General features: G+C 38.4%; 1 protein-coding gene across 4 annotated transcripts in view; it reads right to left on the bottom strand.

Moving 5' to 3' along the window:
- Tmcc1 (transmembrane and coiled-coil domain family 1) overlaps positions 1-27,871 on the bottom strand; it is a 161,045-nt gene that overhangs the window by 115,298 nt on the left and 17,876 nt on the right. For 3 of the 4 annotated variants that reach the window (XM_047534571.1, XM_047534572.1, XM_047534573.1), the window contains exons 3-4: positions 5,479-5,534; positions 1,303-1,565 (exon numbers count right to left, since the gene is read on the bottom strand). In XM_047534571.1, coding sequence (XP_047390527.1) covers positions 1,303-1,524 — 222 coding nt within the window. In that variant the 5' untranslated portion in view covers positions 1,525-1,565; positions 5,479-5,534. Of the gene's footprint in view, positions 1-1,302; positions 1,988-5,478; positions 5,535-27,871 lie in introns of those variants that run through there. The other variant, XM_047534570.1, reaches the window with a different exon arrangement.

The raw sequence follows: 27,871 nt of genomic DNA, 5'->3' as shown, positions 1-27,871 counted from the left end.
GCGTGAGCCACTGCGCCTGGCTGAAAGCATTCGCTCTTAATCACAATTTACACCATGAAACATACACTTGACTTCTGAACCACTGGGAATCTTACCACTGTTTTGAAACATGGAGTCTCTGTAACCTGTGGTCATGAAAAATGTACTCAACAGCCATCTCCTTAAGTCTCAATTCTTTCACTGGGGCCCCCTGTTGTAATAATTGAGTGGCTTTTCTAAGATGTCTTCTGTTGTTACATAAAATCTACGATTAAGGGTCAACCATTCTTTTCCCCACAGAGTACTAACCTTTCTTGGTATAGTACATGCTCACCTATCGATTTAGTGAACTCCTACTCAGGAACTTCAAAAACCTGTGACTTCTTCTGCGTCATCTCTTTTACCTGCCTTTTTTTTGGGGGAGAGGACAGTGCTAGGGACGAGAACCTTGCACAAGCTAAGCAAGCACTCTATCACTGTGCTACATCCCCAGTCCTAAGTGTTCCATTTAAATCTCTGGTTCCAGCCATCACCATTTCTTGCCAAGACACCACAGACACCCAATTGCTCTCTCAGCTCCCACCCCGAACCTGCCATTTATTGACACTGTAACCAGAGACAGGGCTTTAAAAATGTAAGCTGGATCACTTCCTCTTACGTGCAAAACCCTCCCATGGCTCCCCACCTCACTCAGTGTTCCAAGTCCTCAGAAACCCTGCAAAGTCCTATGGCGACCCCTCTGGCCTGGTCTCTTATGACTGCCCCCTACCCACTCAGCATCCCCACAGGAGCCCCTCACTATTCCTCTAACAAGTCCCGCAGCCCCGCCCTGCGGCTGCTCTGCCTGCCTGGCGTGCTCCACCCCAGGTCCCGCATCTCTGCAGGTCTTCCCTCCTCTCCGTGAGGCCCGCCCTGGTCCTCCTCCTGCGCACCGCTGCTCCTCTTGCCCTCTCCTCTCTCCTCCTGTTCTAATCACAGGCCTCCTCTCCCTGGCGGATGCTGTCTCCTCCAATACAAAACAAGCGCCACAGGGCAGAAACCTTTGTTTTGTCTTCTGATTTTTCTGAACTACCTAGAACACCACCTCGTACACAGTAGGTATTTAATGAGTACTAGTGAACGACTGAATGAAAGCTTGCTCCATTTCAAAAACGGACCATGTAGTTTCCAATTAGACACCAGGTCTTGTTCCTCTCTACTTTCTACTAACTCAACTGTCAAACTGAGGCGAAAGGAGGTGGCTTTCCACACAATGGAAACGCCAGAAATTCAGCCAAACGTTTGTCTAAGGTTGTGTGTGTGCATGCACACACACAGACTCACCCGCTCCACAGTCGCCTCCTCTCCTGGTAGACACGCGGCAGCCGCACAAGCGATCTCCATCATAGCAGAGCTGGTCGGAGCATCAGTGGTGGATGAAGACCTGGGTCGGCCTGACTGTATGACAGCTGTCATCTCCTGGCCAGATTTCCTGTTGATTTGGGGACTTCCTTTTGGGGCCTCTGGCTTGCCCCGCCTACTATGCAAGCTCGTCCCTCTCTTCATCTTGGGTGGCACACGGATCTGCTGCAGAACACGATTCAGAGCTGTGGGGTGGGTGGGGACACCATCAATCTCAGCACATGCGTTCTGGCTTTCCAGATCCATTTCAGGTTCTGGATCTGTCTGAATCTGCTGCACATCATGTGGAGACACGGATGACCTCCTGCGCTGGTGCTGGAAGAGATGCTTCAAGCCTTGGCCAATCACATTAATGTTCTCCAAAGCATTGTGGGTCATTTTAGATAACTTTTGTTCTGATTCTGTCTGCTTTCTGGCCTCTGCATCTTGGGATTTGCCTCCGGGATCAGGGTCCTCATATAACTGTTCACTGCCCGAGGGCTCCATCAGTAGACTTAATAAGCTTATTTGCAAACTCAAAAAATTTTAAACACACCAAGACTGTCAGATTAGGTAGGCATTTGCTTCAACAGCGACTACGCATGCAGCTGTGAGACGGAGGCTTCATGCCTATCTAATGTTAAGAAAAAAAAAAGAAAGAAAGAAAGAAAAAGAAAAGAAACTTCATAACTATCGTAAGTTCATGCAGAAACTCCAGTGTTAAAACAAAGAAAAACATGCTATTAGCCAAACAAATAGGCACCATCATCAAGCAATCTTTAATCAGAAGATTAAAAGATAGTTTTCTAAATAGTGAAAAATGACTATTTTTTAGAACAGATGAAAAACCCAGAACAAATACACAGGAAATGAAAACAGCAACATTTTAAAAAAGGGTTTCAATATGTGAAGAACTGGATACCAGAGTAGCCATCTTGGAATGAACACAATAGTAGTTGACTGAACAAGTCGCTGCTTAGGACATCAAAAGACTGTCCAAAGTTTATTCTAGATGCAGCAATTTAATTCCTGCCATTCAAAACTATAGTTAATTATCCACATGCTGAAACTCAGTAAATTCAAAGAATAATAGTGAGAAGTGAAATCTAAAATCCATGGGTTTTAATGGAATACAGCAATCTCTTGTTACCATTCGCATTCATCAAGCTCATTGGTAATTAGAGGTGACAGGCTTGCTCTTTTGAGAAGACAACGGGAATAAAAATCTTGTAAACTGAAGTCTCTGCTGAAGCACAAATGACCTTTCTGGCACCATATGAACAAACAGTCCAGACAGAAACAGTCTTCAGAGAGACTAGAGCTTTGCCCAGTAGCAGCTATCAAGAAAGGAGATTCAAAGAAAATCCCTTTCTCAATAGTGTCATTCCTGACAGAGGCTTCCCATGTGTCTACATAAATTCAAAGGCAAAGACGTAACACAGTAGCTGGGTATGATGGAAGAGGAGAGAAAATGAAAGGCCAAACAGCAACCATACACCAGTGTTAAATGCAGGAAGTTAAAAGGAAGCTGAAACCAAGAGAGGGCAAGTCGGCATAATCGCCATGGTTTCTGAGATCACATGCTGAAGGGGCTGGGGGTAGGGAAGAGATTTCTCCTTAGTCGCAACTGCATTTTTTTTTTTTAAATTGCGTTTGTACAAATATATAAAACACAATGGCATAAACCTACAGAAGCTGCCACTAAGGTCAAAACATGATGTAGGAGGTTCTTTATTTCCAGATTTTCTCTCAACTTTTTGTTTGTAATTCTTTTAAACTCTCTACATTCCCATGGACTTTGAATAATCTAAGTCACTACCAATGAAGCAGAGGGGGTCTCATGTTTTGGAGACGTGCAGACACGCTGCCATCAAGTGGCTCTCTAGGAGCCGTAAATGAGCTTGATATGAGAGTTCAGTGTGCATGAATTCAAGGCTACCAGTGTTCAGAGTAACAGGAATACAAACTCCTAATGACTACGCAGAAGCCCTTCTTGTCATATTGCATGGACACTCGCCGTGACTCCACTGTCCCTATTCATTCATATGCGTTTCTGCATCCTGACTTTCTACCACTCAGGAACACAAATAGGGTGACAGTGTCTCTCGCCTGTACCTTTCTACTTTCTAAATACCATAAAGTTCTTAGCTCCTAAATGAAGCAAATGCAGAACAGCAATAATAGGACAGTTCACTGTCTTTCGTTCAAATCTGAGGCACCACTGAAATCTTGCCATCCTACTGTGGCCTCTGACCCTTTTCTTGATTGCATATTTGCCTTTTCTCTGTCCCTCTGGGACAGCCAAGAAAGAAACCCTTAGCTCTTATTAGATTAATGAATGTCTTGGACTCTGGTGCAGTTTTCTGGGTGGGGCTCCTTCTGGGCAAAAGTTCTGCCAATTATGTATACATTTACTTATCCTCACCTTTCCTTGGGAGTCTGTCTGGCAGACTAATAGTTATTGAATTATTTGTAATCTCCTGAGAGGAAAAGGCTATGCGACTAAGATAATACAGGAACAGTGTACATCAGCTAACCTCTGCACAGTGGGCTATCTAAGCTCTGAAAAGATGGGAGGACGGCAGAGCTGCCAGAGCTGCAAACTGGCAGTGAAGAGGTGGTTTACATTTTTTGCACTGCATTAGCTAAATAATACAACTCATTTTTTGTTGTTACTGTTTTAAGTAAAATATATGAAGTAAACTTATCCCATGAGATTAAAAGAAACCATGAATAAAAGAATGTCAAGGTTAGCTGAATAACTAAATGACCTAGTTGTCTCCTATACAAAGGTATTAGGAACTTATGATCCAACAAATCTCTTTCTTTGGGCCGGGTTATAAACTAATCAAGTGACCATCTGTTTCTTTCCTATTTAAAATGCGGACAATGTGGTATATTTTAAATATCACTAATTTTGTCTCAGATTTCACTAACATGTGTTTATCATTTATTTTCAAACAATCTGAGAATGATGACTGGTTACTAGGAAATGTTAGCATTCCCTAGGAAAACCTGACACGGTATCAGTTTCTAAGCTGAGTCTTGCTAAGCTAAGGCTTCTAAACCTAGGCTCTCTTCACGGCTGCAGGGATTAGGTTGTAGAGTATAGTGAATTCCAGGATTTCTAACACATGACTCACCTCAACGTTACCAACGTAGCCTCACACTGCATGGAGCTCTAAGGAAACCTACACAATCTGAGCATGAAGTTGTAAGATAAAAATTTGGAAGAACAACCTACTGCTTGGATTATAAAATGTGATCCGGGACTTACACTTGTAGCTTTATCTGCATTACGGCTGTGCTCCCAGCACCAACAAGAAACATTTCCACAGCTTTGAAGGTTCCAAAAATTGTCTGTATAGAAATACTTTAAGGGGCCCTTTCAACTTATGCCAAGTATTAAGGAAAGTCAAATGCTAATAGCAAAACTACCTATGACGATAACACTGTAATTAAGGCTCTAAAATCACTGATATTGTAAGAACATAAGCAAGAAAGAAACTCAATAATCTCAAAATATTTTAGGGTTTCCCTATTTCCTTCTGAGTAATAATCTGTTGTTCAGTTTACAAAACTCCCCAATGATCCCTACTGGATCTCAGCTCGAGTTCAACTGTGCAAAGCAAACCGTACTTGAAAAAGAAGGAAAGGCTGGCGCTTCCTCTATTCACCCAGATTCTCTAAAGAGCAAAGTTCTGTTAGGTAAACCACAGGAAGTAGAAAAGAAAACAAAATGATGAGGGGGGGAGGGGAGGGAAGAGGAAAGTGAAAGATGGGAAGAGAAGAGAAAATGGCAGCAACTATCCATCAGCACTTCAGAAACTTTTGTTAAATTCTCAGAATATTTAACAATGCATCTTAACCACAATTTCACTAAAGACATAATATGCCATTAGTTAACAGGAAACAAATTACTCTGAGTATATACTAAGCAAAAAAGTTATTATTACAAACGTTTAAGAGGGTGCTCTACCAAACTACCCCACATCACACACCATGACCTTCGTCTTTTTATTCAAGTTTTTGGGTTTTTTTTAAGACATAGCAACCAAAGCGTTGTGCTTTGACCATGAACCAGGTTAATTTCACTGCTAGAACGGACGGGACACTTGCCTTCATCACTCTTCCTCAAGCACTTCCAGGGTGTACAGGAATCCTGTCACGAAAAGCTGAAAAGCAAACATTAAGAATTTTATTTTTCCATAATTTTTATTGGTGCATTTCAGTTGTATATAATGGCAGGACTGGGATTTGTTGTTACATGTTCATACATGCACACAATAAAGCATTGAGAATTATGAAGTGAGAAACTCAGAGCAGGAAATTTACCTATTACAGAAAAAAAAAGTTAATAAAAATAAAACAAAAATGTTAATGGTCCTTTTGTACTGGTAGAAAGAAGAAGGGTTCTTTTTTTGCTAGCAGTTATCAGTGTTTTCCAATTTTTCAAAAATATTTCTGAGGGGGGGCACAATGGCATATGTCTGTAATCCCAGTGACTCAGGAGGCTGAGACAGGAGGATCACAAGTTTGAGGCCAGCCTCAGCAACTCAGGCCCTAAGTAACTTGGCAAGACTCTGTCTCAAACAAAAAATAAAAAGTTCTGGGGATGTGTCTCAGTAGTAAAGCAACCCTGGGTTCAATCCTTGGTATCCCCCCACCTCAAAAAAAAAAAGATTTTGGAAAAAAAGAATATTAACCTGTGAGCGCTTAAAAAAGAAAAAGTGACCAATGTCAGTTTTCACTGAATGTTTTTACACTATTATGACTGAACAAGAAATGGACATTCTACAAGTTCTAGCCTTTAAAGTAACATGCAATATAAAACAAGTATATGAAAACACAACTTAAATTTTTTCAAGCAGCTTCTAATGCTGCATCTGCAATTTTTTATTCAAAGGCAATTTGAAAAACCTACACATAAAAATTTCTTAAAAAAGAATATTAAAAAATAAAACCTACATGTACAAGCAAGAATCAAAATGCATTAAAATTGGAACTTTCCTGGCAAATGAGTTTCTAACAGCACAGGTCGGGGCTTAAGTGTGGGGAGGACTGAGATGAGCATCGGAAGTCAGAGGATCAGTTAGGACTGGATGTGTCTGGACAGCTTGATGAACTCTGAAGGGTGGAAGGCAGAGAATAAGCCAAAGGATGTGGGCCAAGACTTCCAGCCAGAAGGTGAATAACACAGTATGTCTGGGGCCAGAGAGGAGGCCAAACGACCCGACTGGTGGTGCACATTTTTTAGTAGAGGAAATAAAATGAAATGGGTAAGGCTGAAAAGTTAAAGGAGAGCTTTAAATATTGGAACGATTACTCGAGTACTTGTGTATGTGAGGCACCGAGGTGACACGTGTCTCACCTTCAGCCCTCACAGCACCCTGCCAGGAGGACAAGGATCACTACCCCCAATTTATAGCTGGAAAACTTAAGGCCAAAAGAGTCTAGTGAATAAAAATTTTACTTGCTCTTATAGACAATAATTGGGCTGCTATAAGACTGAGAATCTAGGGGTGTTATAGGACTCATAACAGGTCAGAGACATCAGCAAGAGGAAAGTCCATAAACAGAGAAATTTGGTAAGGGAATTATGATTTAGAAAGAGGTGATGAGGATGAGCTGAACCCAGAAATATGGCTGGGAATGGACCATTAAAAGGCAAATGGAAAGAAGTCAACACACGAAGAGTACTGAAGAGTCAACAGGAACTCCCCGCATCACCCTGATACTACAATTTTTTAAAAAAATCAGATAAAACTGATCCTGGTATACACAATGATATTTATACTTATCAGATAGAAATTTACTTAGCAAAGCAACCATCCAGTTAACCCTCCTGCATCTTACTTCGACAAAAGTAAAAAATCATGCATACTTCATTAGCTCAAAAAAACCCTGTGTTCTCTTTAGCAAACCTCGTGGGCTCCCTGTAGCCTGTGTGAGAGCTACTTCCCTGGTCTGCAGTCTTGATAGATGGACCTTATTCCTTCGGACTTAAAAGAGCTCAAATGATCATGCCGATTAGTTGCTGGTTTTACTATTTCTTTACCATTTCCCTATCCTGATCCATGATGTCACAACTATAATATTTCATTTTCATCTCACAAGTCATGATAAAATGGAAAAATTTTAACTGCCTAGGAGAACTTATCTATCTTCCCTCTGATTCCTTTGAAATCCCTTTTCCTAAAGTCCTTAGTAAACATCCTATTATGACCAGTGTTTCTTACTCATGGTATATTTCCATGCTGTCAAAGTTCTTTCTTTTCAGAGATAATTTATAAATTAGTTCAATTCTTTTATGACTTCTTGTCGGTTTTTTTTTTTTTTTTTTAAAGCAACAGACGCTTTCTTCACCTGTAGCACATGGTTAATTTACTCTAAAAAAATTTATCTAGCTTAACCAGCTCCATCTCACAGTCCACCAGAGAGAAACACACTGCTTCTTTTAATGTCAAGACAGATACGTAATACAAAATTAATATACATTAATTTACACCAGAATATTTACAAGTGAGTACATCTTGAATATACATGCTCAGATTATTTCATCTGGATTGGGGGAAAGGTGACAGGTTATTATATTACCCTATAGGGAGAACTACTACACTAATAGAAAGGAAAATAGAATTTAAATACTCAAAATTTTTCTCGTATCTAAATAAATATTAGGACAAAAAGCAAGATAATAGAATAAGCAAAATGCGTAAACACTAACAATATGTCAAACATAAATTCAAATATACCAATTAAATGCAACTAGTCCAAAAGACAAAAGTTTTACTAAATGAGAAGAACAAACCTAATTATTGCAGTGTTGACAAGGATAATACTTAAAATATAACAAGAGAAAACAGCTAAAAGTAAAAAATACAGAAGATCATACAAACTAAAAGAAAGCTGTTCTAGCTATAGTACTCAAAGTATCAACAGAGATGTAATTCGCAGGATTTAAGGTACAATTTATCAGGAAGGTATCATTTTAAAGTATGTATGTAATAACATGACTCCAAAGATATAAAGCAAACCTTATAGATTTGGGAAGACAATTTTTAAAAATCCATAGTCATGTTTTTAACACCTCTCTCAATAATTAATAGAGCATGATTAATAAACCGGACCTACACAGACATTATTATAAAACACAGCACCCAACAACTGCAGAATAAATATGCTTTGAAGCACAATAAGATCATTTACAAAAATGGACCATATGCTGAACCCTAAGGCAAGTCTCACAAATTTCTGAAAGGCTGTAATGCTAGAGTGTATTCTCTAGCCACAAGGTGGGTCTCTGAGGTGGGGGTGGGGACATTTCACTCCCGGTTTTCTTTTTTCCCTGTTTCTTCGGTCTTTGCCAGTAGCAGTTCAGCAGGGATGGAACAACAGTTGAAGATGAAGAGACACCTAGAAGCTTTCTCTCTGACAAAAGGAAACAGTCCTAACAGTCTAGAGGAATTCCACTGCAGTTAGGAAGATTAAACCAGAAACCTCGACAAACTGCTGCAGATTACATGTGGGCTGGCGTCAGGTCAGTCCGTGGGGGCTGCAATGAAGGAGAGTTCCCAGCCTTTGTGGACTTTTCCTCCAGGAAATCTCAAAAGGCTCTCTGAGGCAGGGCGAAATGAGAGAGAGTGCTTCTCTCCAGCCCTGCAGAGCCTGGGGAGGGGAGATGTCAAACCATTCCAGACCCATTTACCTCATCTCCCCACGGGACCAAAGGGTTAACCTGCAGGGGGAAATTAATCATAGCCAGTACCCTGCCAGTACCCTGCGCTGGGAGAACTGCACCAGAGCAAGAGGAAGGGGAAGGAGGCCGACACCCTATCTTCGCCCACATCCACTTGCCCTCTGAAGTTACAATAGCCTTAATGTGCAGGGGAAAGGCTTAGAAAACAGCCTGAGAACACTACTGAATGCCACTGCCATTAGGGAAAAAGAAAGAAGGGGAAGGGGATGGAGTCTTGTGAAGGCCACACCCCAAGACCCAGTGCTCCCACAAATCTGCTGCTTAATCTGAAGTCACAGAGCTGCTGTTACCCTCGCTACCACTGAACAGCTGCCACTAACAATCTTGAGGAGAACTAACAATGGAAGACAGTGGGAGAGAGCAAGAGAATGACCCCCTGTGAGAAACAGCATAAAAGGAAAACTCAGAGACAAGGAACAAGGATTACTAGGGAAATCTGAAGCCTCTGGTCCCCATGGCAACAACAAATGTCAACTCCAGTAACCACAGTGATAATAAACATCAAACACAGCAGAATCCTTGAATAGATCAACACAAATCCCCACCCTAAAGGACTAGGAGAAGGAAACTTGCAGTCAAATATATCAAAGCATTAAATACTGACCTCAGCAGCTCCTATTGCATACAACATATACACCTTTTGACAAAAAAAAAAAAAAAAAAAAAAAAAAAAGCATTCTAAAGGCAGTAATAAAAACACTCTCAAGAGACAAACATTGTCTAAGAGCCAGATTAACACATGACATAAATTCTGGTGCTACCAGGGAATTTAAAGCATGATTAACAATTAAAGGCTCTAATGGAAAAGGTAGACAACATGTGAGACCAGATAGGTAATTTCAAAGATACATGGAAATAAATCATAAGAAAGAATGAGGTAGAAATGCTAGAAATGAAAACACGGTAACAAGTTACAAATGCCTTCGATAGATAATTTTATATATATACTGAAAGAGCAGACTTGAAACAAGTGGAAAAAGAACCAGTGAACTTCAAAATAGGCTAGTAAAAATTATCCAAACTGAGGACTACAGGGAAGACAAATTTTCCTACTTCGAGTACTTCGAGAACATCCAAAAGCTATGGGAAAATAAACACTGTGACATACACATACTTAGAAGTTCAGAAGAGAGAACAGAAGGAAAGAAATGTCTGAATGGCCAAAAGCTTTACAAAATTAGTAACAAGGCACCAAACTACAAATTTAGAAACTCTGAAAACACTAAACAGGATAAATACCCAAAACACAAGACCAGACATGATGTTCAAGTAGTCAAAAGCAAAAGGCAAAGAGAAAAATCTTGAAGGCAGCTAGGGAGGGGAAAGTGTCTTACACACCGAGGAACAAAGATCACAGCGTTCCCGTCCAACTTCACAAGCCAGCAGTGGACTGAGGACTTTAAAGTGCTGAGAGAAAACAACTGCCCACCCACTACTCCACATCCAGTGGAAATACCCCTCACGAGGAAAGCAGAAATGAAAAACCCTCCCAAACAAAAACCAAGAACTTACTGTCAGCAAAGCCACCCCTGGAGCCTAAAGAAGTCTGCAGGCAGGAATATGCAAAGGTTAGAGCCTGGATCTACAAAATGAAGAATAAATGAAGGAAAAACATCATCTTTTATTTTTCACGATTTAAACCGCTCTAAATGGTAACTGCTTAAAGCAGTAACTGTGTACTGGACATGTACTGCTCAAGTAAAAGACTGCAACAATGAGGTAAAGGAAGAGGAAAGAAATGGGAACATACGATAACACACCACATGTGAGGTGGTAAAATATTATTTGAAGGTAAACTCAGGTTACTTGAAAATGTATACTGTAAACCCAAAGGCAACCACTAGAAATCTTTTTTAAAGAAATATAAATAATAAGGCAAGAGTAGACAGACCTTAAAAGTTTAGTTTGCATCAGAAAATGTAAAAGAAAAAAGAAACGAGTGCAACACCACCAACAAAAATAACTAGCAAAAGAACAGGTTTTAATCAACCCATGTTAATAATCACTTTTAAGTAGGAATAGACTCAAAACAAACCAGTTAAAAAACAGATTGTCAGGTTGGATAAAAGAAAGGTCAAGCTATGTACTCTCTATAAGAAGCCCACTAACTAAAGATTTAAGATTTTAAAAAAATGGAGAAAAATATACCACACAAACACTCATCAAAAGAAAGCTAGTATAGCAGAATTAATTGCAAAGTCTACTTCAGAAGAAGCAATGCAAAGAAAAAGAGGAGCATTATATAATGATAAAGGGGTCACTTCTCCAAACAGGTCTAACAGTCCTGCTGTATTTTGGATCTGGAATATCCCCCAAAAGTAATGTATTAAAGGCTTGGTTCTCAGCTTTCTGATATTGGAGAAGAAACTTTATGAGGCGAGGTCTAATGAAGTTTTAGGTCAACGGGGGCATGCCCTCAAAGGGAACCGCGGGACCCCAGTCTCTTCCTCTGTCTCTTTTTCATAGTCCGACCTCTGTATGCCACTAGGCTTCTAACCATGGTGCGCCATCTTGCCAAAGGCCAATTGATCAGAACTGAAACTTTCCAAACTGTGAGCAGAAATAAGACTTTTCTCTTCATAGCTGACTTACCTCAGGTATTTGTTACAGTACTGTGAAGCTGAGTAACGCAAAGCCTAAACACATATGAACCTTTAACCAAAGCTTCAAAATACATGAGGCAAAAACTGGAAGGTTTGGTAAGGGGAACAGACAAATCCACGTTTCCAGGGGCAGACTTTCAAGGCTCTGCTCTCAGTAATTAATAAAACAGGCAGAAAATCAGAAGGAGCTAGCACTTGCTAGGCAAGCACTCTACCACAGGGCTTTGAAATACAGCTGAGACTCGGTGAGGATGGTGTTTTCCTCAAGACAGGAAATCTGATAAACTTAGTCTTGCCTGATCAACCTCCTTTTTTACAATGGGCTTCTAGATGGTAACAGTCAACAAATGCAAAGACAATTTGTGACATGAATGGACGAACAATATTTTATGCATATAGTAGTGGGGACAGACAGATGTGAGTGGTGGGAAAATGAGATTGAAAAAAAAAAATCAGGAAGGATATAGGTGGCCTCAACAGTTGAGCACTATCACCCAACTTAACCAAGGTGACATTTGTAGGGTATGCCATGCAACAACAGTTGATATAGACTCTTTTCAAATACACATGGAATATTCACAAAGATATGCCAGATTCTGAACAATAAAACTGACCTTCAAAATTCAAAAAACTGATGGGATACAAAGTATATTCTTGGACCATAATGGAATAAAAAGAAAATCAACAGCAAAAGATACTGTAGGAGCCTCCCAAATATTTGGATATTAAACAATATACTTCTAAATAACCCATGGATATTAGAGGAAGTCTAAAGGAAAGTCTTAAAATATTTGCAAGTAAATGAAAATAGAATATACCAAACTTATGCAACACATCTAAAACAAGTATTAAAGAAGAATTTATAGTTTTAAACACATATATTAGGAAAGAAGACCTGAACTCAATAACCTGTTTCTACTTTAGGCAACTAGGGTGAAGAACAAATTAAATCTATATCAAACAAAAGGAAGGCAATAATAAAAACTGAAGCAAAATGAATAAATGGAGGCAATTTAATGAGAGCAAAAATTAGTTTCTGGAAAAGATTAATAAAAATAATAAATTTCTCGTCAGTTCAACCAAGAAATAGATAATACATAAATTACAAGTATCAAGAATCAAAGAGAAGGAATAGTAGCAAAGATCCAAGAAATACTAAAAAGACAATAAGCCAGGTGCACTGCACGCCTGTAATCCCAACCACTCAGGAGACTGAGGCACGAGGATCACCAGTACAAAGCCAGCCTCAGTAACTTATCGAGGCCCTTGTCTCAAAATAAATATTAAAAACAGGCTGGAGATGTAGATCAGCGGTTGAGCACCCCTAGGTTCAGTCCCTGCTACCAAAACAAAACAAAAGAGGAGGGAGGGAGAGGGAGAGGGAAGGGGAAGAGAAAGAGACAGGGAGAGAAAATGAGAATAAAAGATAACATAAAACACCTCTCTGACCCTAAATTTAATAGCCTAAATGAAATACACCAAATCTTTACAAGATGACATGAACACCATGGGAAAAACACAGATCTAACAAAACAGTGAATTTGTCGTTCCAAACCTAAAGAGGATAACTCCAGACTCCCAAATGCTTTTACTGATTAATTCTATCAATCATTTAAAGAAGAAATAAGAATTCTACAGTCTCTTTCAGGAAAGAGGTGGGGCCATTCCCCAACTCATTTTGTGCAGCCAACATTACTGTAACATCAAAACAAGATTTTAAAAAATTTAAGAAAACTACACACCAATATTGTAATGAACATATACGCAAAAACCTTAACAAATGCTTAGCAAATCACACAAAGCCCCTACATTAAAAAAAAAAAAAAAAGACAATCAAGACCATGTAGTGTTTACCTCAGAGATGCAGGGCTGGTTCAACGTTCCAAAATAATCAATGCAACTCACCACATTAATGGGCTAAATAAGAAACCAAAGCATCACGACAATGCAGAAGAAGCATTCAACTAAATCCAACATTGATTTACGATAAAATAACTCACTCAACACAACATCAAACTATGATATTCTCAACATATTAAGAACAGATGAGAAATCCCTTAGCCTAGTAAAAGGTATCAGTGAAAAATCTACAAAATCGAGAAAAATAATACTATAAATGGAAACAACACTACCATGATTTTAGGAGTGAATGAAGACACAGGGGTGAACATGAGGAACATGACTACTCTTTAACTGGCATCCACACAATTACATTAGATAAAGTGGAGGGGAAACAAAATGTTTGAAACCTACAAATCCTATGTAGTGCATATGGAATAAGTTCCTGCAATATACATTTTTTAAAAAGATTTTTTATTTTTAACCTTCATTTTCATAAATTCACAAATTAAACCCAGGGTTTGCACTGGCAGGCTTGCCTGGTCTTCCCTGCTTCTTCCCCTTCTCTCAACATTCCTGAGGGGTTTCTATGACAGTCCGAGGTTATCCCTTGGTCTCACACTTCCTGCCCATGATCCTACCACTACCTGCAGCTTTCGATCTGTAACCCAAAATTGTTTCTAAGAAGGCAGCTGACAGAACTGAATTCTTTATTTAAGCTTTCTGACTTAAGTCCTGAACTAGTAAAAGAGAAGCTCTTAACCCTCAAAGTAATTCCTCGTTTGGTATAATCCAGGACACATGTATGGGGCCGAAAAAATAGAGGTGTGTCTTCCAAACATTTGTAAGTACAACCAAAAGGGCTGGGGGAGGGGGGGTGTTGTCTATTCATTTCAAACTAAAACTAAAAATCTGTCAGATTTCCCCTGCAGTAATCCTGACTCCCCCAAGCATATACACAAGAAATTTAAGGTGTATATATACACATAATATATATAACGCTGTTTTTCATCTTTTATTGTTATACATATCAACCAATGCTTTGAACAATGTGAGCTTTATCATACGTTGTTTTACAAGGGCCTCTCTTCTGAGACCCAGCATCAAAAGGACTATAAAAATGAAATTCCTGATAACCTTGACTAGCAGAGGAATTAAGGAACAGAATAAATATCCAAACCAACTGAAGACAATTCCTATTAAAATCAATGAAAATCCAGGAAAGGCAAAAATAAATTCTACATTATTTTCTATTAGAATATATACTTTAAACCTTGAAGAGTTTGTCTTTTAAAAAATCCTCATTTAGTTCAACACAGTTTGTCTTCCACATAGGAACCAGGAGACATTAAAAAAACACAAAAAACAAAAACAAAAACTCTGACCAACTGGGCATGGTGATACACACCTGTAATCCCAGCAACTTGGAAGACTGAGGTAGGAGGATTGCAAGTTCAAGGCCAGCCTCAGCAACTTAATGAGACCCTATCTCAAAATTAAAAAAAAAAAGGGCTGGGGATATGGCTCAGTGATTAAAGCATCCTGGGTTCCATTCCTGGTATTAAAAAAAAAAAATCCTAATTTCAAATTTCTTTTATCATCAAGCACTCACCATTTGTCATTTGAAATAGGAAAAAGAATACTCAAACTAAACATGTTACACTTCAACATACCTTCAGTATGTAAAATTCTGTACAAACTGTCCCAGAGCTGACCTTAAATATATCTAGAATAAATGAATGAACATGAAGTAAGTTACAAAACTAAAACAGCCTTTTCAGATTTAAAAAAATTTTTTTAAAAATGTTTTCTCCTTTGTTGTGTGGGTAATCTGAGATGGTTTCAAGGGTATCACAGACTTTATGCTTTGCTACACTGAAAATTTATTCAACAGTTCTATTCTTGAAGTCATTATTTCTTCTAATGCTTCTGCTTTATAAAGGGTGATATTCTTCTAGCCGCCTAAGGGATTCCTTATTTAGCAGCAGCTTTTCCCACCCCAGCCATTCACTCTCGACTCTTTCTCTTGACCTCTGTTTTACAGAACACTACTGATGAAGTGCACAGATAAGAAACCCAAGAACTGAGACAGAAATGAGAAAGATGTAATCAAGCCCAGTAGACATTCATTCCTTTGAAGAATGTTCTCTCTTCAGTCATGAATATAATTTTATCAAACTTCTTTGGGTTGACTCTAAATGTGACTAAAGAGAGCTTTACAAAACCACAGTGACTACAAAAAGCACACACACACAGTGCCTTTGCTCAAGAAGATGCTGAACTTATGAATGAATGAATAAGCAAACATGAGAATATAAAGTAAGTCAGTGTTGCAATAAAGTGAGAAAGAGGGTCAAATAAACTACCCAGTATTTGATAATTCAGAGATTCATTTCATAGGCTGTAATTTATTTAAGTCTTCTACTTAGTCCCTGACTTAAAACTGTTTAAGTCATATGCTCACAAAAGGGCTTAGAAATCATTTGTGTTGTCTAGTAAGGCCAAGTGTAAGAAACTGGTTCTCCTAACCACGAAAAATACTTTGAAAACAAGTGTGGTGTGTGTGTGTGTGTGTGTGTGTGTGTGTGTGTGTGTGACTGTACAGTGTACAAAAATTCTCCAATGAGGTTAGTGTATTCATGTGCCTTTATCTTCTCCAGGACCAATGGGCATTTGACGGAACACTTTTTTAAGTACTGGAAATGGCTGACTTATTAATAAAGAAGAAATTCAAGCAGTGGTTAAGAGCTTAAGCTTCCAAGTAAGCCAATTACTAAAATCATTTATTAGCTGTGTATCTCTGGGCAAGGTCTTCGATGCTAAGCCTCAGTTTACTGGTAAAATGGCAACAAGGTATGCTTCCTCAAGTTGTAAAAATTAAATCAGATATCACACAGAATATATTTTCCACAGTTCCTGGAACTAATAGTAGCAATAAATGGGAGAGAAAAATGGAAAAAATATGGAAGCACAAGCTGTCTCGTTTTCTTGTAATCATGACCCTCACCCTCTCCCAACCATAGGCAAATATATTGGAAATACCTAGACATGATAACCAGCACACTACAAGCCAATTAAGTATTGTAAGTTTCTGACATACCACGTATCAATTCTATTTCCTTAATTTTTATGCTATTTCAACTTCTCACTAAGACCTCAACCAGATAAAATTCAATTCAGGCAACAAATTCCCTTTTTAATTAAACCTAATGTTTACACATTCAGTGAACTGTGGAGGTCAGTTCCCAGAATGTTCAGGCAAACAGGAACAAAATTTTCAGTGGCAAGTGTGGCGGTACATTCTAGACATTCAAAACATTATTTTGAAACACAACTGTCCTTTAAAATGTCAGAGTTTTAGCACCAAAACCTAAGTATTTACCCAAATTAGCATTTTTACCCTATTAACCTGGTTTGTAGCAACATCATCCAAAGGTACTAAGCTCTCAGCAACTTTACTAGAATAGAAAACATAACATCTGCAAGAAACTGAAAACTAACATGGAAAAAAACCCACAGTAATAAGTAAGAACAAATTAGATGACAAATTACATGACAATAAGCATTATATCTGAAAGCATGATTCTACCATCCTGCTAGTACAGTTTTGTACCTGTTTAACGTAAGATAATTTGGTGAATTTACACATGTAATCATAAAATCACTACCATCAACATAATGAACATTTCCAAGACTACCAAAAGTTTCCTCAAGCTCCTCTGTAACCTATACCAATTCTACTATCATCCCCTGCAATGACTAATTATCTATTTACTAACATTATTATAGGTTAACTTGCATTTTCCACATTTTAACTAAGTGAAATCATAATGTATATTTTTCTTAAGTCTGGCTTCCTTCTTTAAGCCTAACTATCGAGATTCAAACATGATACCGAGAGTACAGTTCTTTTCTTTTTATAGCAAAGTAGTACTTCACTATATAGCTACATCAGAATCTATCCACAGACTTGTTGATGGGCCGGTAGGCTATTTTTAGTTATTAACAAAGCTACTATGAGCATTTGTATACAAGTCTCTGGACATATGCTTTGGTTTCTTCTCTTGGATAAACACTTAGAAATGGAATGGATGGGTCACATAGCAGGTTTATATTTAAGTTTAGGAGGGGGGAGCTGGAGATTTAACCCAAGGGTAATTTACTACTGAGCTATGTCCCTAGTCCTTTTTATATTTTATTTTGAGACAGGTCTCATGAAGTTGCTTATGGCCTAAGTTGCGGAGGATCGTCCTTGCCTCCTTTGCATATCCATTAGGAAGGATTGCATTTCATGCAAGACTGTAAATTCTATTTCAATTAATACTTACATTAGGTATTTGAAAATAGTATTTTATTGAAATGTCTACCTTTCTTGAAGATGTTCACAAAATCTTGAACAAAGTCTAAAAAATGTGAAAAGATACTACCCTCATCAACTTGTGTTCTACTTATTCTGTTCAAATATGAAATGCCCTAGGGCTGGGGATATAGCTCAGTGGGTACAGTGCTTGCCTTGCAAGCATAAAACCCTGGGTTCAATTCCCAGCACCGCAAAAAAAAAAAAGAAAAAAAAGAAATGCCCTATTATTTTGTCTGTATTCTCATAATTCCACAAATATTCGACTAAATTAAAGATGAGACATATTACACTATTTTTACTGATTTGACAAGAAATTATAAAAGAATTTTACCTTTCCCCCCATGCTTTACTGATACTGAAAAGAGAAGAGTTTCTTCTACATTTAAGGCTGGGGGTGTAACTCAGTAGTAGAGCACATGCTTTAGCATGTGGGAGACCCTGGGTTTAAAATTAATAGTATGTATTTATAAGGTCAGCCCTAAGATATATATGTTTATTTCACATTTTTTCTTCCTATCAGAGTCCCTCCTGTGAAAGAACTTGCCTCCAACATAGTGGCATTTGTTCCAAAGGCTTAATCCCTGGACAACATTCACAGAAGATGAAACCAGTGGACTTCAGATCTGTCTGACGCTGGTGTTTCTGTCCCCCCACCCCCAGCAATCTAGACCAGTTTTCCGAACAATACTCATAACGCATTCATTCCCAGGATCACTGCTCAGAAGCATATGAATACATCAGTGCACACAGAGTGAGAGCCATCCAAATATGTTCTGACAGATCCAGGCCAACCAACTGCAAAGCTTCCGAACACGCACGCCCCACAGGCCCATGCGGCACCAGCCTTGGCTCCAGCGTATGTTCCTTTCCTTCCTGTAAGCCTAGTTTTAGCTTTTGAGGAAAGAAAAATAAAGCTGTCATCTGAGTGGCCTCAAAGTTCCAGCAAAGTAAAAAGACTTATATAAACCCCATTAAACAAACCTATGCTTAGCAGACAAGCAAGCAACTTAATTCCAAAAGACAGAACAAGAGAAACTCCATGTATAGCTGGCCCTTTGTACCTGCAGGTTCCATGTCTGCACATCCAACCAGCCTCAGATCAAAAAAGTCCAGTCTGTACTGAATCAGTACAGACATTTTTTGTCATTATTCCCTTAACAATGCAGTACAACTATTTACATAGCATTTACATTTTATTAGGTACTGTGTGTGATCCAGACATGATGTAAATTACACAGAAAGATATATGTAAGTTTTAAGCAAATACTATGCCATTTTATATAAAGCACTTAAGCATATGCAGACTTTGATATGGGGAGGATCTTGGAAGCAAGGTGCCACAGATAGAGAGGAACAACTGTACAACTGTAATTGTTTTCTGTTTCTGCTGCTAGCAATCAGAAAATCCCCATCACATGATAGGAAAGCACCAATCTACCACCCAGCCCTGTATTTTCCCTTTTTTAAGAATCAAAATAATAAGAAAATATTCAGATATGTTTTCATCCAAGTATAAACCACCTACCACCTTACATAAGTAGGATACCATAAAAATCCCAAATACACAGAAATACTTGTTGTCAAGTATGTGGGGAAAACAGGACCTTTGTAAACTGATGATCAGAATATAAAATGGTAGAGCCACTGTGAAAATAGCATGACAGTTTCTCAAGAGATTAAAAACTAGAATCACATGTGATCCAGCAATTCTACTCCCAAGAACATATCCAAAGAACTGAAAGCCGAGTCTGCATGTCCACACCAAGATTATTAACAACAGCTAAAGAACAGAAGCAACTCGAATGGCCATCAGTGGATAAAAGGGCCAAGAGAATGCAGCATACTCAGACATGGAATGCAGTCCAGTCTTAACAAGGAAGAACATTCTGCAACACGCTACATGAATGAGGCTTGAAGACATTCTGCTAAGTGAAATAAGCCAGTCACACAACACTGTTTCAAACTCCACTAACACAGAACAGTCAATCATAGACAAGAAAGTGAAAGTTGGTCCCCAGGCCTGGGGAAGGGAGGATGTGAGTTCTGTTTAATGGATTTAAGGTTTCAGTTTTCCAAGACCAAGAGAGCAATGCTGGGGGATGGAGGTGATGGCCGGACAACGTTGAGTGTATTTAACACCGCTGAAGAGCACATTGAAAATGGTGGATTTCTATTATGTATATCCTACCACCATTTTTAAAAATGGAAGAAAAAGTTGAGAAAATTATAAACCAGCTAACAGAGAAGACAGCTCAAAGTCAAACAATATCTATTTTTAATTTCCTGTCCATATTAACTCCATTAGATAACATGTTTCTGAGCAATGGGGTCATTTTAGTCTTAACATTTTATAAAATTGTAGAAAACAAAACGTTTGAGGGAGAGGAGGGCATTACTAATAGGGCAAGAGGCTACTGACCACTGCAAACAGCAATAATGCAGCCTTAATTATCTGTCGACACTCCAGAAACATGAACACTTGTAAATGGCATGAAAAATACTGACTGGATCATTCATTCACCAAGTACTATCTGACGCCTACTCTACGGACAACACTGAAGTACAAACCTACCAATTAAAAAAAAAAAAAAAAAAAAAGGACAGGAAAAGTTACTTGTACATATAGAACTATGTCAACACCTGCTCTTACACCAGTCACAGCAACTATCTGCTCTGCCAGATCCTAATTCTACAGGGGAAGGTACCACATCAGTTTTTGCTCCATGTTTATCCTGAATGTTTTGGTGGCTCAATAAAAATGTACTATGCTTAAGAATCATCAAACATGGTCCAGGTGGCCTAAACTGAAGCTCAGGTGCGAGGGGCTGGAGCTGGAGCTCAGTCAGAGTGTGCCTGAGTTCAACTCGCAGCTTTCCAAGACGTGACTTGCCTGCGGTCACACACACCCACCAGTCACACTCATGACCAGGATCCTAGGAAGGATGGTGTGTGGTTGGTTTCAGCAAGATCCTTTAGCTGCCACAAGAAATGTACCTACAAAAGGCCTTCTTCTGATTATGTCCTACTTACATGAAGAAATCATCAAAAACTCAAACTTCATTGAACAATCCAAAAACAATTTGTTTGCAGTCTTCATAACAAAATAACTAGTATTTTTTATTATCTCACTGTCAAGTCCCCAAGTAAAGACAAAGCTCCCATTTGTCTTGAAATCTGAACCTCTTCAACTTATCCCATAATAAATCACAAAGTCAGTCTACCAAAAATAACATTTAAAGAAATCAAAATCTCTAGACACTTAATAAAAGTTAAAGGAAAAAAAAAAAAAAAAAAAAAAAAAGCTCAGTGGGAAAAGGAGAAGAAATCAGGGCAATGTTTGGATGAAAACCCTGTTCCACCACACAAAACAAGATGGACATCCCCACGCATTCTGGCAAGGTCAATCCTCAGCCTTATTCACAGAATTCTTGGATAGCTTCCGTGGCCTAAAAAAACCCCTCGCTACTTCACAGTGCCTATTCTAAAGCCTGAGTATGGATATAGCTGCTTAGGGGAATTGCCTGTTTTGACGATAAACAAAGTTTTGTAATGATATTTCAACAATTCTAACACAAAAAAACAGTGGATGCTAGAATTCATGATGAAGTAAAAATGGATGAAAAAACTTAAGATCCTTATTATAAACAAGTTGTAGTGTCACCATTACTAACAATTTAGGAAAAAAAATATCTCTGGAGAAATGACAATTAAAGAAACTGGCTCTTCATATTCTAAAATGGCCAAGTGCCTTAGGATGAAACTTTAGTAACATGCTTACCTCATTTATCAAAGTTGTCTCTTCAAACAAGGTCAACGAAAGACTGCCAGCGCAAACAGCCTACAACAACTAATTTTATTCTCCTGAGAACAACTATATATGAAAATAATGTCAATGCACAGAGTTTTCATTTTATGATTTTTCCTACATAAATCTTTCTTAAATTTTCTGTCATCAAGCACCACGTATGTGATAGAAAAAGAATGAACAAGGAATAAAAGAATATCAGTGGTCTCACATTGCTCGTAGGGGTGTAAAATGATACAGCTGTTCTGGAAAAGTGTGGCAGTTTCTTATAAAATTAAATATTCAATTACCATACATTCTAGCAATTGCGTTTTGGGGCATTACTCCCACAGAAATGAAAATGTATGTTCACATAAAAACTTGTGCAAGAATGTTCACAATGGCATTACTGGTAATATTCACAACCGTAAACAATACAAATGTCCCACATCAGGTAAATGTTTAAAAAAAACTGGCACATCCATACCAAGGAACACTACTCAGCAAAAAAGGGGAGGAATTACTGATACTGATATATGTTACAACTTCAACAGCTCTCAAGGGCATGATGCTTAGTGGATGTTTTTGAAAGCCAATCTCAGGAGTGGAGATGCAGGTCAGTGACTGAGTACTTGCCTGGCATGTATGAGGCCATTACTTTGATCCTGGATACCACACACACACACACACACAAGTGTCAATCTCAAAAGATTTATACTATGTGATTCCATTTCCTAATATCCTCAAAGTAACAAAACTAAAGAGATAGAGAACAGATTACTGGTTGCCAGGGGACAGAGACAAGGACAGGGAGGTATGACAACAATACGGGGATATTGGACAAGGAAATCCTCTGAGTGTGGGACTATTCTGTGTGATGCTGGTAACACAAATGCACATGAACATCAAACTACAGTTATTCTTACATGGAGATCTCTTTTTATAGCACCTCCTTGCATTCAATAGCACTTTGTAGATCCCAGGGCCTCTTAACACATCATCTCATTTGATGCTCACAACAATCCTGAGGTCTTTGCTGTTATTTCACATCTTACAGATGAGGAAAATGAGGACCAAGTGACCTGCTGAAGGCCACACAGCCAGCAAGTAAAAAAGTCAGAACTTCACTCCCTCAACCACCAGACTGGCCGCCTCTCCTACGTGGGCATAGAGGCACAAGGCACTATCCTCCAAGGTATCTTAGCAAACTCTTAAACAGCTTTAAGACACTGAAAAATAAGAACCAATCAGAGAATTACAGGAGACAAGGGATCATTTCTAATCTCTCATTTTACATTTACTTTTTCTTATAAAAAGGAAAAGTTTCAGTACTCAGGATCAAAACCACTTTTTTCAATGTCCTCAGATTTTAATACTTACAAGCATGTATGGAAATGAAGAAACTTGAAAAAAAAATAAGAGGATTAAAACATACAAATGATGAACTACCTTGTTTCGCTTAATGGCCTCTTGGTTCCCATCACCTCCATTGGGAAAGATAGACTTTCTTATTCTCAGGCATAGGTAAATATCATGATTTCTTCTACTAGTTTTAATAACAATTTATATAAGTAACTGATTATCTTAGAAAGAATCCTGAATACACTTAAAGATATGCATATCTGAAAAAACTTTTTCTTCTTCCCAAACTGTCAAAGCAATAATATGACGTACAGAATCATGGTAGCTGGTAAACCGAGAAAAATAACCTGATGCAAATAAATACAGAAGTAATCTGAAGGAACAAAAACAATCTTGTAATCCACAGCTAATTTCTATTAAGATTTTGATTTGTCCACAGTTTCATTTCCCTCATTTTGCCATATACACTGCAATATTTTCATATGCTACATTTAAACCTTTAATAAGGAGAAAAAGGTGGTATCTCAAAGTCACATTTCCTGGCACTGTAGCAATGTTTTAAAAAATATGTAGATGTAATACCTTTTGACTGTTTTGCTCTAATATAATTTTACACTGCCTCCCTGCCACTGCTCACCTGAAAAACAAACTTTCCACTAATCAGGAGCACACCATAATTTAGCATCCATGATTATGAGGATACATGGCTGTCTATCTTCCTACACCAGTACAAGTGCACAATTTTTAATTTACCACCAATGACAATTGAAAAAACAATGTCTGGGGCACTAAAAAAAACACCTGATGATATAAAACAAAGCAGGAAATAATCACCAATAGTTCATTTAATTTATAAATACCTAATAATTTTAAAAATACATATGCTAAACAGCTAAACATTTTTCACCCATGTACCTTCAGGAATCAACAACCCTTCATTATGAAGAAACAGATTACTTTATATTAGGTATAATAGTTACTTTATATTAGCTAGAGGAGAGTGAAGGGAGGGGAAGAGGTTTGGGATAGGAAGGACAGTAGAGTATAATAGACATTATTACCTCATGTACACACGACTGCATGAACGATGTGATCCTACAATATGTACAATCAGAAAACTGAGAAAGTACATTTTATTTATGATCAAAACATATAAATGCATTCTACTGTCATATACAACTAATTAGAACAAATTTTAAAATGTTTTAAAAAAAGAAGGACCAGGTTAGAAAAAAATGAAAAGCAGTGTGCACACTATCATCCAGATCAAATATGTGCATAAAGGGCATGTTTGCACCTAAGGCTACAATGTACATGTGCATCAAAATGACACTGGTTATCACTGAAAATGACCAGGAATAATTTTCTGATTAATATTTATCTGAGCCTTTCTTATATTTTTCTATAGCAAATATTTATTAGTTTCATATTTTATTTTCTGGCATATCCCTGGGGATTGAGCCCAGGGGTGCCCTTCAACTGAGCTACATCTCCAGCCCTTTATATTTTTTGAGACAGGGCAGGGTCTAAGTTGCCCAGGCTGGACTTGAACTTGTGATCCTTCTACCTCAGCCTCCCAAGTAGCTGGGATCACAGGCATAGACCACCATGGCCCTGCCCAACAATAACATGTTACTACTTTTAAAACAAAAAGAAAACAATAAATAATTTTTAAAGACCTTTAATCTATTAAACTAGGTATGTGTAGACTATCTAGGATTCAAACATTTTTTTCCAACCACCTATTTGTGGTCATGTAAGGGGCGAAAATAACCCAAATATTTTTATCACGGGACAAAGACCTGTATAATACTTTCAATGCTTTGAGAAGTGGGAGGAGGGCAGCAGAGGTAAACAAAAACATAAATAATTATTAAAGAATTATTACGAAAAACAAGAACCTTGCAAGTGATTTATCATCTTTCAAATGACTAAAAAGTCTCACTGTTAAAAGCAAAACTTAAGATATAATTAAGACGACGAATTTTTTTAAAAAGGAATCTGAATATATTTCTCCAAAGATACCCAAATGGCCAATACAAATGTTTTAAAAACTACTCACTCCACTAGTCATTAGGAAAATGCAAATGAAACCACAATGAAATACCCATTTCGCATCTGTTAGGAGAATTAAAGTCAAAATATAACCAAGGTAAAGGTACCGTGGCCCAAGTACTTTGGCAGTCTGGAAGGTGCTCACAATGCTCAACAAGAGACACCATATGACCCAGCAATTCCACTGCTGGGCACAAGTGCCCGCCTGGAAACTTGGACATAAATGTTCACAGCAGTGTTACTCCTAACAACCAAAAGGTGGAATCAAACTAAATGCAGATAAACTGATAAATGGATAAACAAAATGTGGTATATGCACAGAACAGAACATTATTTGGCAATAAAAAAAAATACTGATGGAGGCTACAAAATGGATGAACCTTAAAAATATGCAAACTGAAAGAAGCCAATAACAATATAAGATTCCAATTATATGACGTATGCAGACTAGGCAAATCCCTAGAAAAAGAAAACACAGATTAGTGGTTACCCAAGACTAGGATGAGAGAAAATGGGAAATGACTACCAGATGCACGGAGGGTTTCTTTTAGGGTTGATGAAAATATACTGAAATTAGATATCACACTGTGGCAGTAGTTGTGCCACTCTGTAAATAGAGGAAAAATGTTTTGGGGTTTTTTTGTCGTTCTTGTTTTGGTTTTGTGGGGCAGGGGCAGTACTGGGGATTGAACTCAGGAGCTCTCTACCACTGAGATACAGCCCCAGTCCTTTTAGTTTTTTATTTTCAGACATGTTCTCCTTATCAGTGAATAGGAATCTTAAAGGTGGGCACAGTGGTCACACCTGTAATCCCAGCTACTCAGGAGGATCACGAAGTTCAAGGCCAGTCTCAACAATTTAGTAAGACCCTAAGCAGTTTAGCAAGACCCTGTGTTAAAATAAAAAGGCTGAGGATGTGGTTCAGTGATAGAGCCCCGTGGGCTCAATCCCCAGTACCGAAGGACAGACAGACAAGAAAGGCAGGCAGGCTCAGAACCACTCTTCATTCAGCAAGTCTCCCAGAATGAGAGGATCGAATCACATCCTCTCCATCCCCAACACACCCTGAAATGCCACTTTCTTGTTTATAAAAGATAAGACTATTTTTACCCAGAACTAACTGTGAAATAATGCAAAGAATGCAAAAGAAGCCTCAGGTTCCCGCTCCCTCTAAAAACTATCACAATGCTACCTCGGCTTCCTTCTGCAGGTTTGCTAAAGTATCCTAAGATGCTACACATTTGTTATTCTTGCACTTCTTAAAATAAGCATATATTTTATGCTATAACCAGAAGAATAAGGATGGCTACCCCAATACCCAACAGGGGCAGAGGGAAAGTGATCAAAGCTTGGACTATAAACTCTGCAAGGAAATAATCTGTCTTATTTTCTACTACATTCCTAGTACCTTGTACAGTACCTCATACATAAAAGGGGCTCAATAAATGAGTCAGAATAAAGCCAAGTGAATGCAGGAACAAAGGAACATTCTGAGTCTCAGTAAAAATTACTTTAGAAGTTTAAAAACAAAAGGAAGAAATCAAAGATGATTCCGAATTTTGTGGACTAGTTAAGTGAATGATGAGGCATTGATGAAGATGAGGAGACAGAAGCACATGGGAATGAAAAGAAATAGAGGGGGGAGGGCAGGGGAGAGGGAGGGGAAGGGGAGGGGGAGGGAGGGAGAGGGGGAGGGGGAGGGAGGGAGAGAGGGAGGGGGAGAGAGAGAGAGATTCAGATCCAGCAGGCAGTAGGGAGAATAGGCCAAAGATGCAGATTTGGGAGTCATCCACACGAAGCTTATGTAAGAGATCACAGCTACCACACACATTTTAAGGGCTCACTGCTCTTAATCAACAGCAGAATAAGAGATGCAGATCAAAATGGAATGCACTATTTTGGATGCCTTCACATCCCAACCTGACCTTTACCACAGTGATTTCTAAATTTAGATCATGAAATAAACACACTTTAGAGCCTTCCGTCTTTCGTCTTTCACTTGCTTCCTAATGGTATACAAAGGCTCACAGCTGTATTTGTAGTTTCACTTTATTTGCTACAGACAGAATTCTTGGCTCATGCATACAGGGAAGATCAAAATTCAATACACTCAGCCTTATTTGCCATAAAGACACAAAATGTACATACTGGTTTTACTCGCTATGAACTGGCAAATTATCATAAAATAGTTTGTCGCATGCTGATTTTTTTTTAAAGTTCCAGTTTGAAACTTGAAATACTTTAGAAAAAGCAGATGTCTTGAGAGAGCAATCATTTCCTTTTCTGGGTTTCTGTCTGTGTTTTGAGGTGGAGTCTCACTATATTGCCAGTGCTGGCCTTGAATTCCTGGATCACAGACACCCTCTCACCTCGGTCTCCCCAGGAGCGGGAACTACAGGTGTGCGCCCCCACATCTAACTGAGACAGCAATTTTCCTTCACAGCATTTTTACAAATGTTTATTCTCAATATATGACACGAAGTTATTTTTTTGACATTTCTTTCACATAATTTCAGGATTATAACACCTTGACACTTCCAACTGTCCTCACCTGCAAAAGCCCACCTATGAGTTAAAATAACAAAGAATGAGACAATTCATTCTATCAGAAAGAAAAAAAAAAAAAAAAAAAAAAAAAAAACAGCCCTCCAGTTGTCCTTTGTTTCAACTCTGCTTCTCAAATGGGATCTTAAAATGACCTTATTCAAAGTTAAGCTCGAATCCCCAAAAGGTCAATGGTGAGTCTGGCT

This window comes from Sciurus carolinensis, chromosome 19, assembly GCF_902686445.1.
Source record: "Sciurus carolinensis chromosome 19, mSciCar1.2, whole genome shotgun sequence".
NCBI lineage: Eukaryota > Metazoa > Chordata > Mammalia > Rodentia > Sciuridae > Sciurus > Sciurus carolinensis.
The sequence above is the reverse complement of the archived record's forward strand: the minus strand, read 5'-3'. Positions and strand labels throughout refer to the sequence as shown.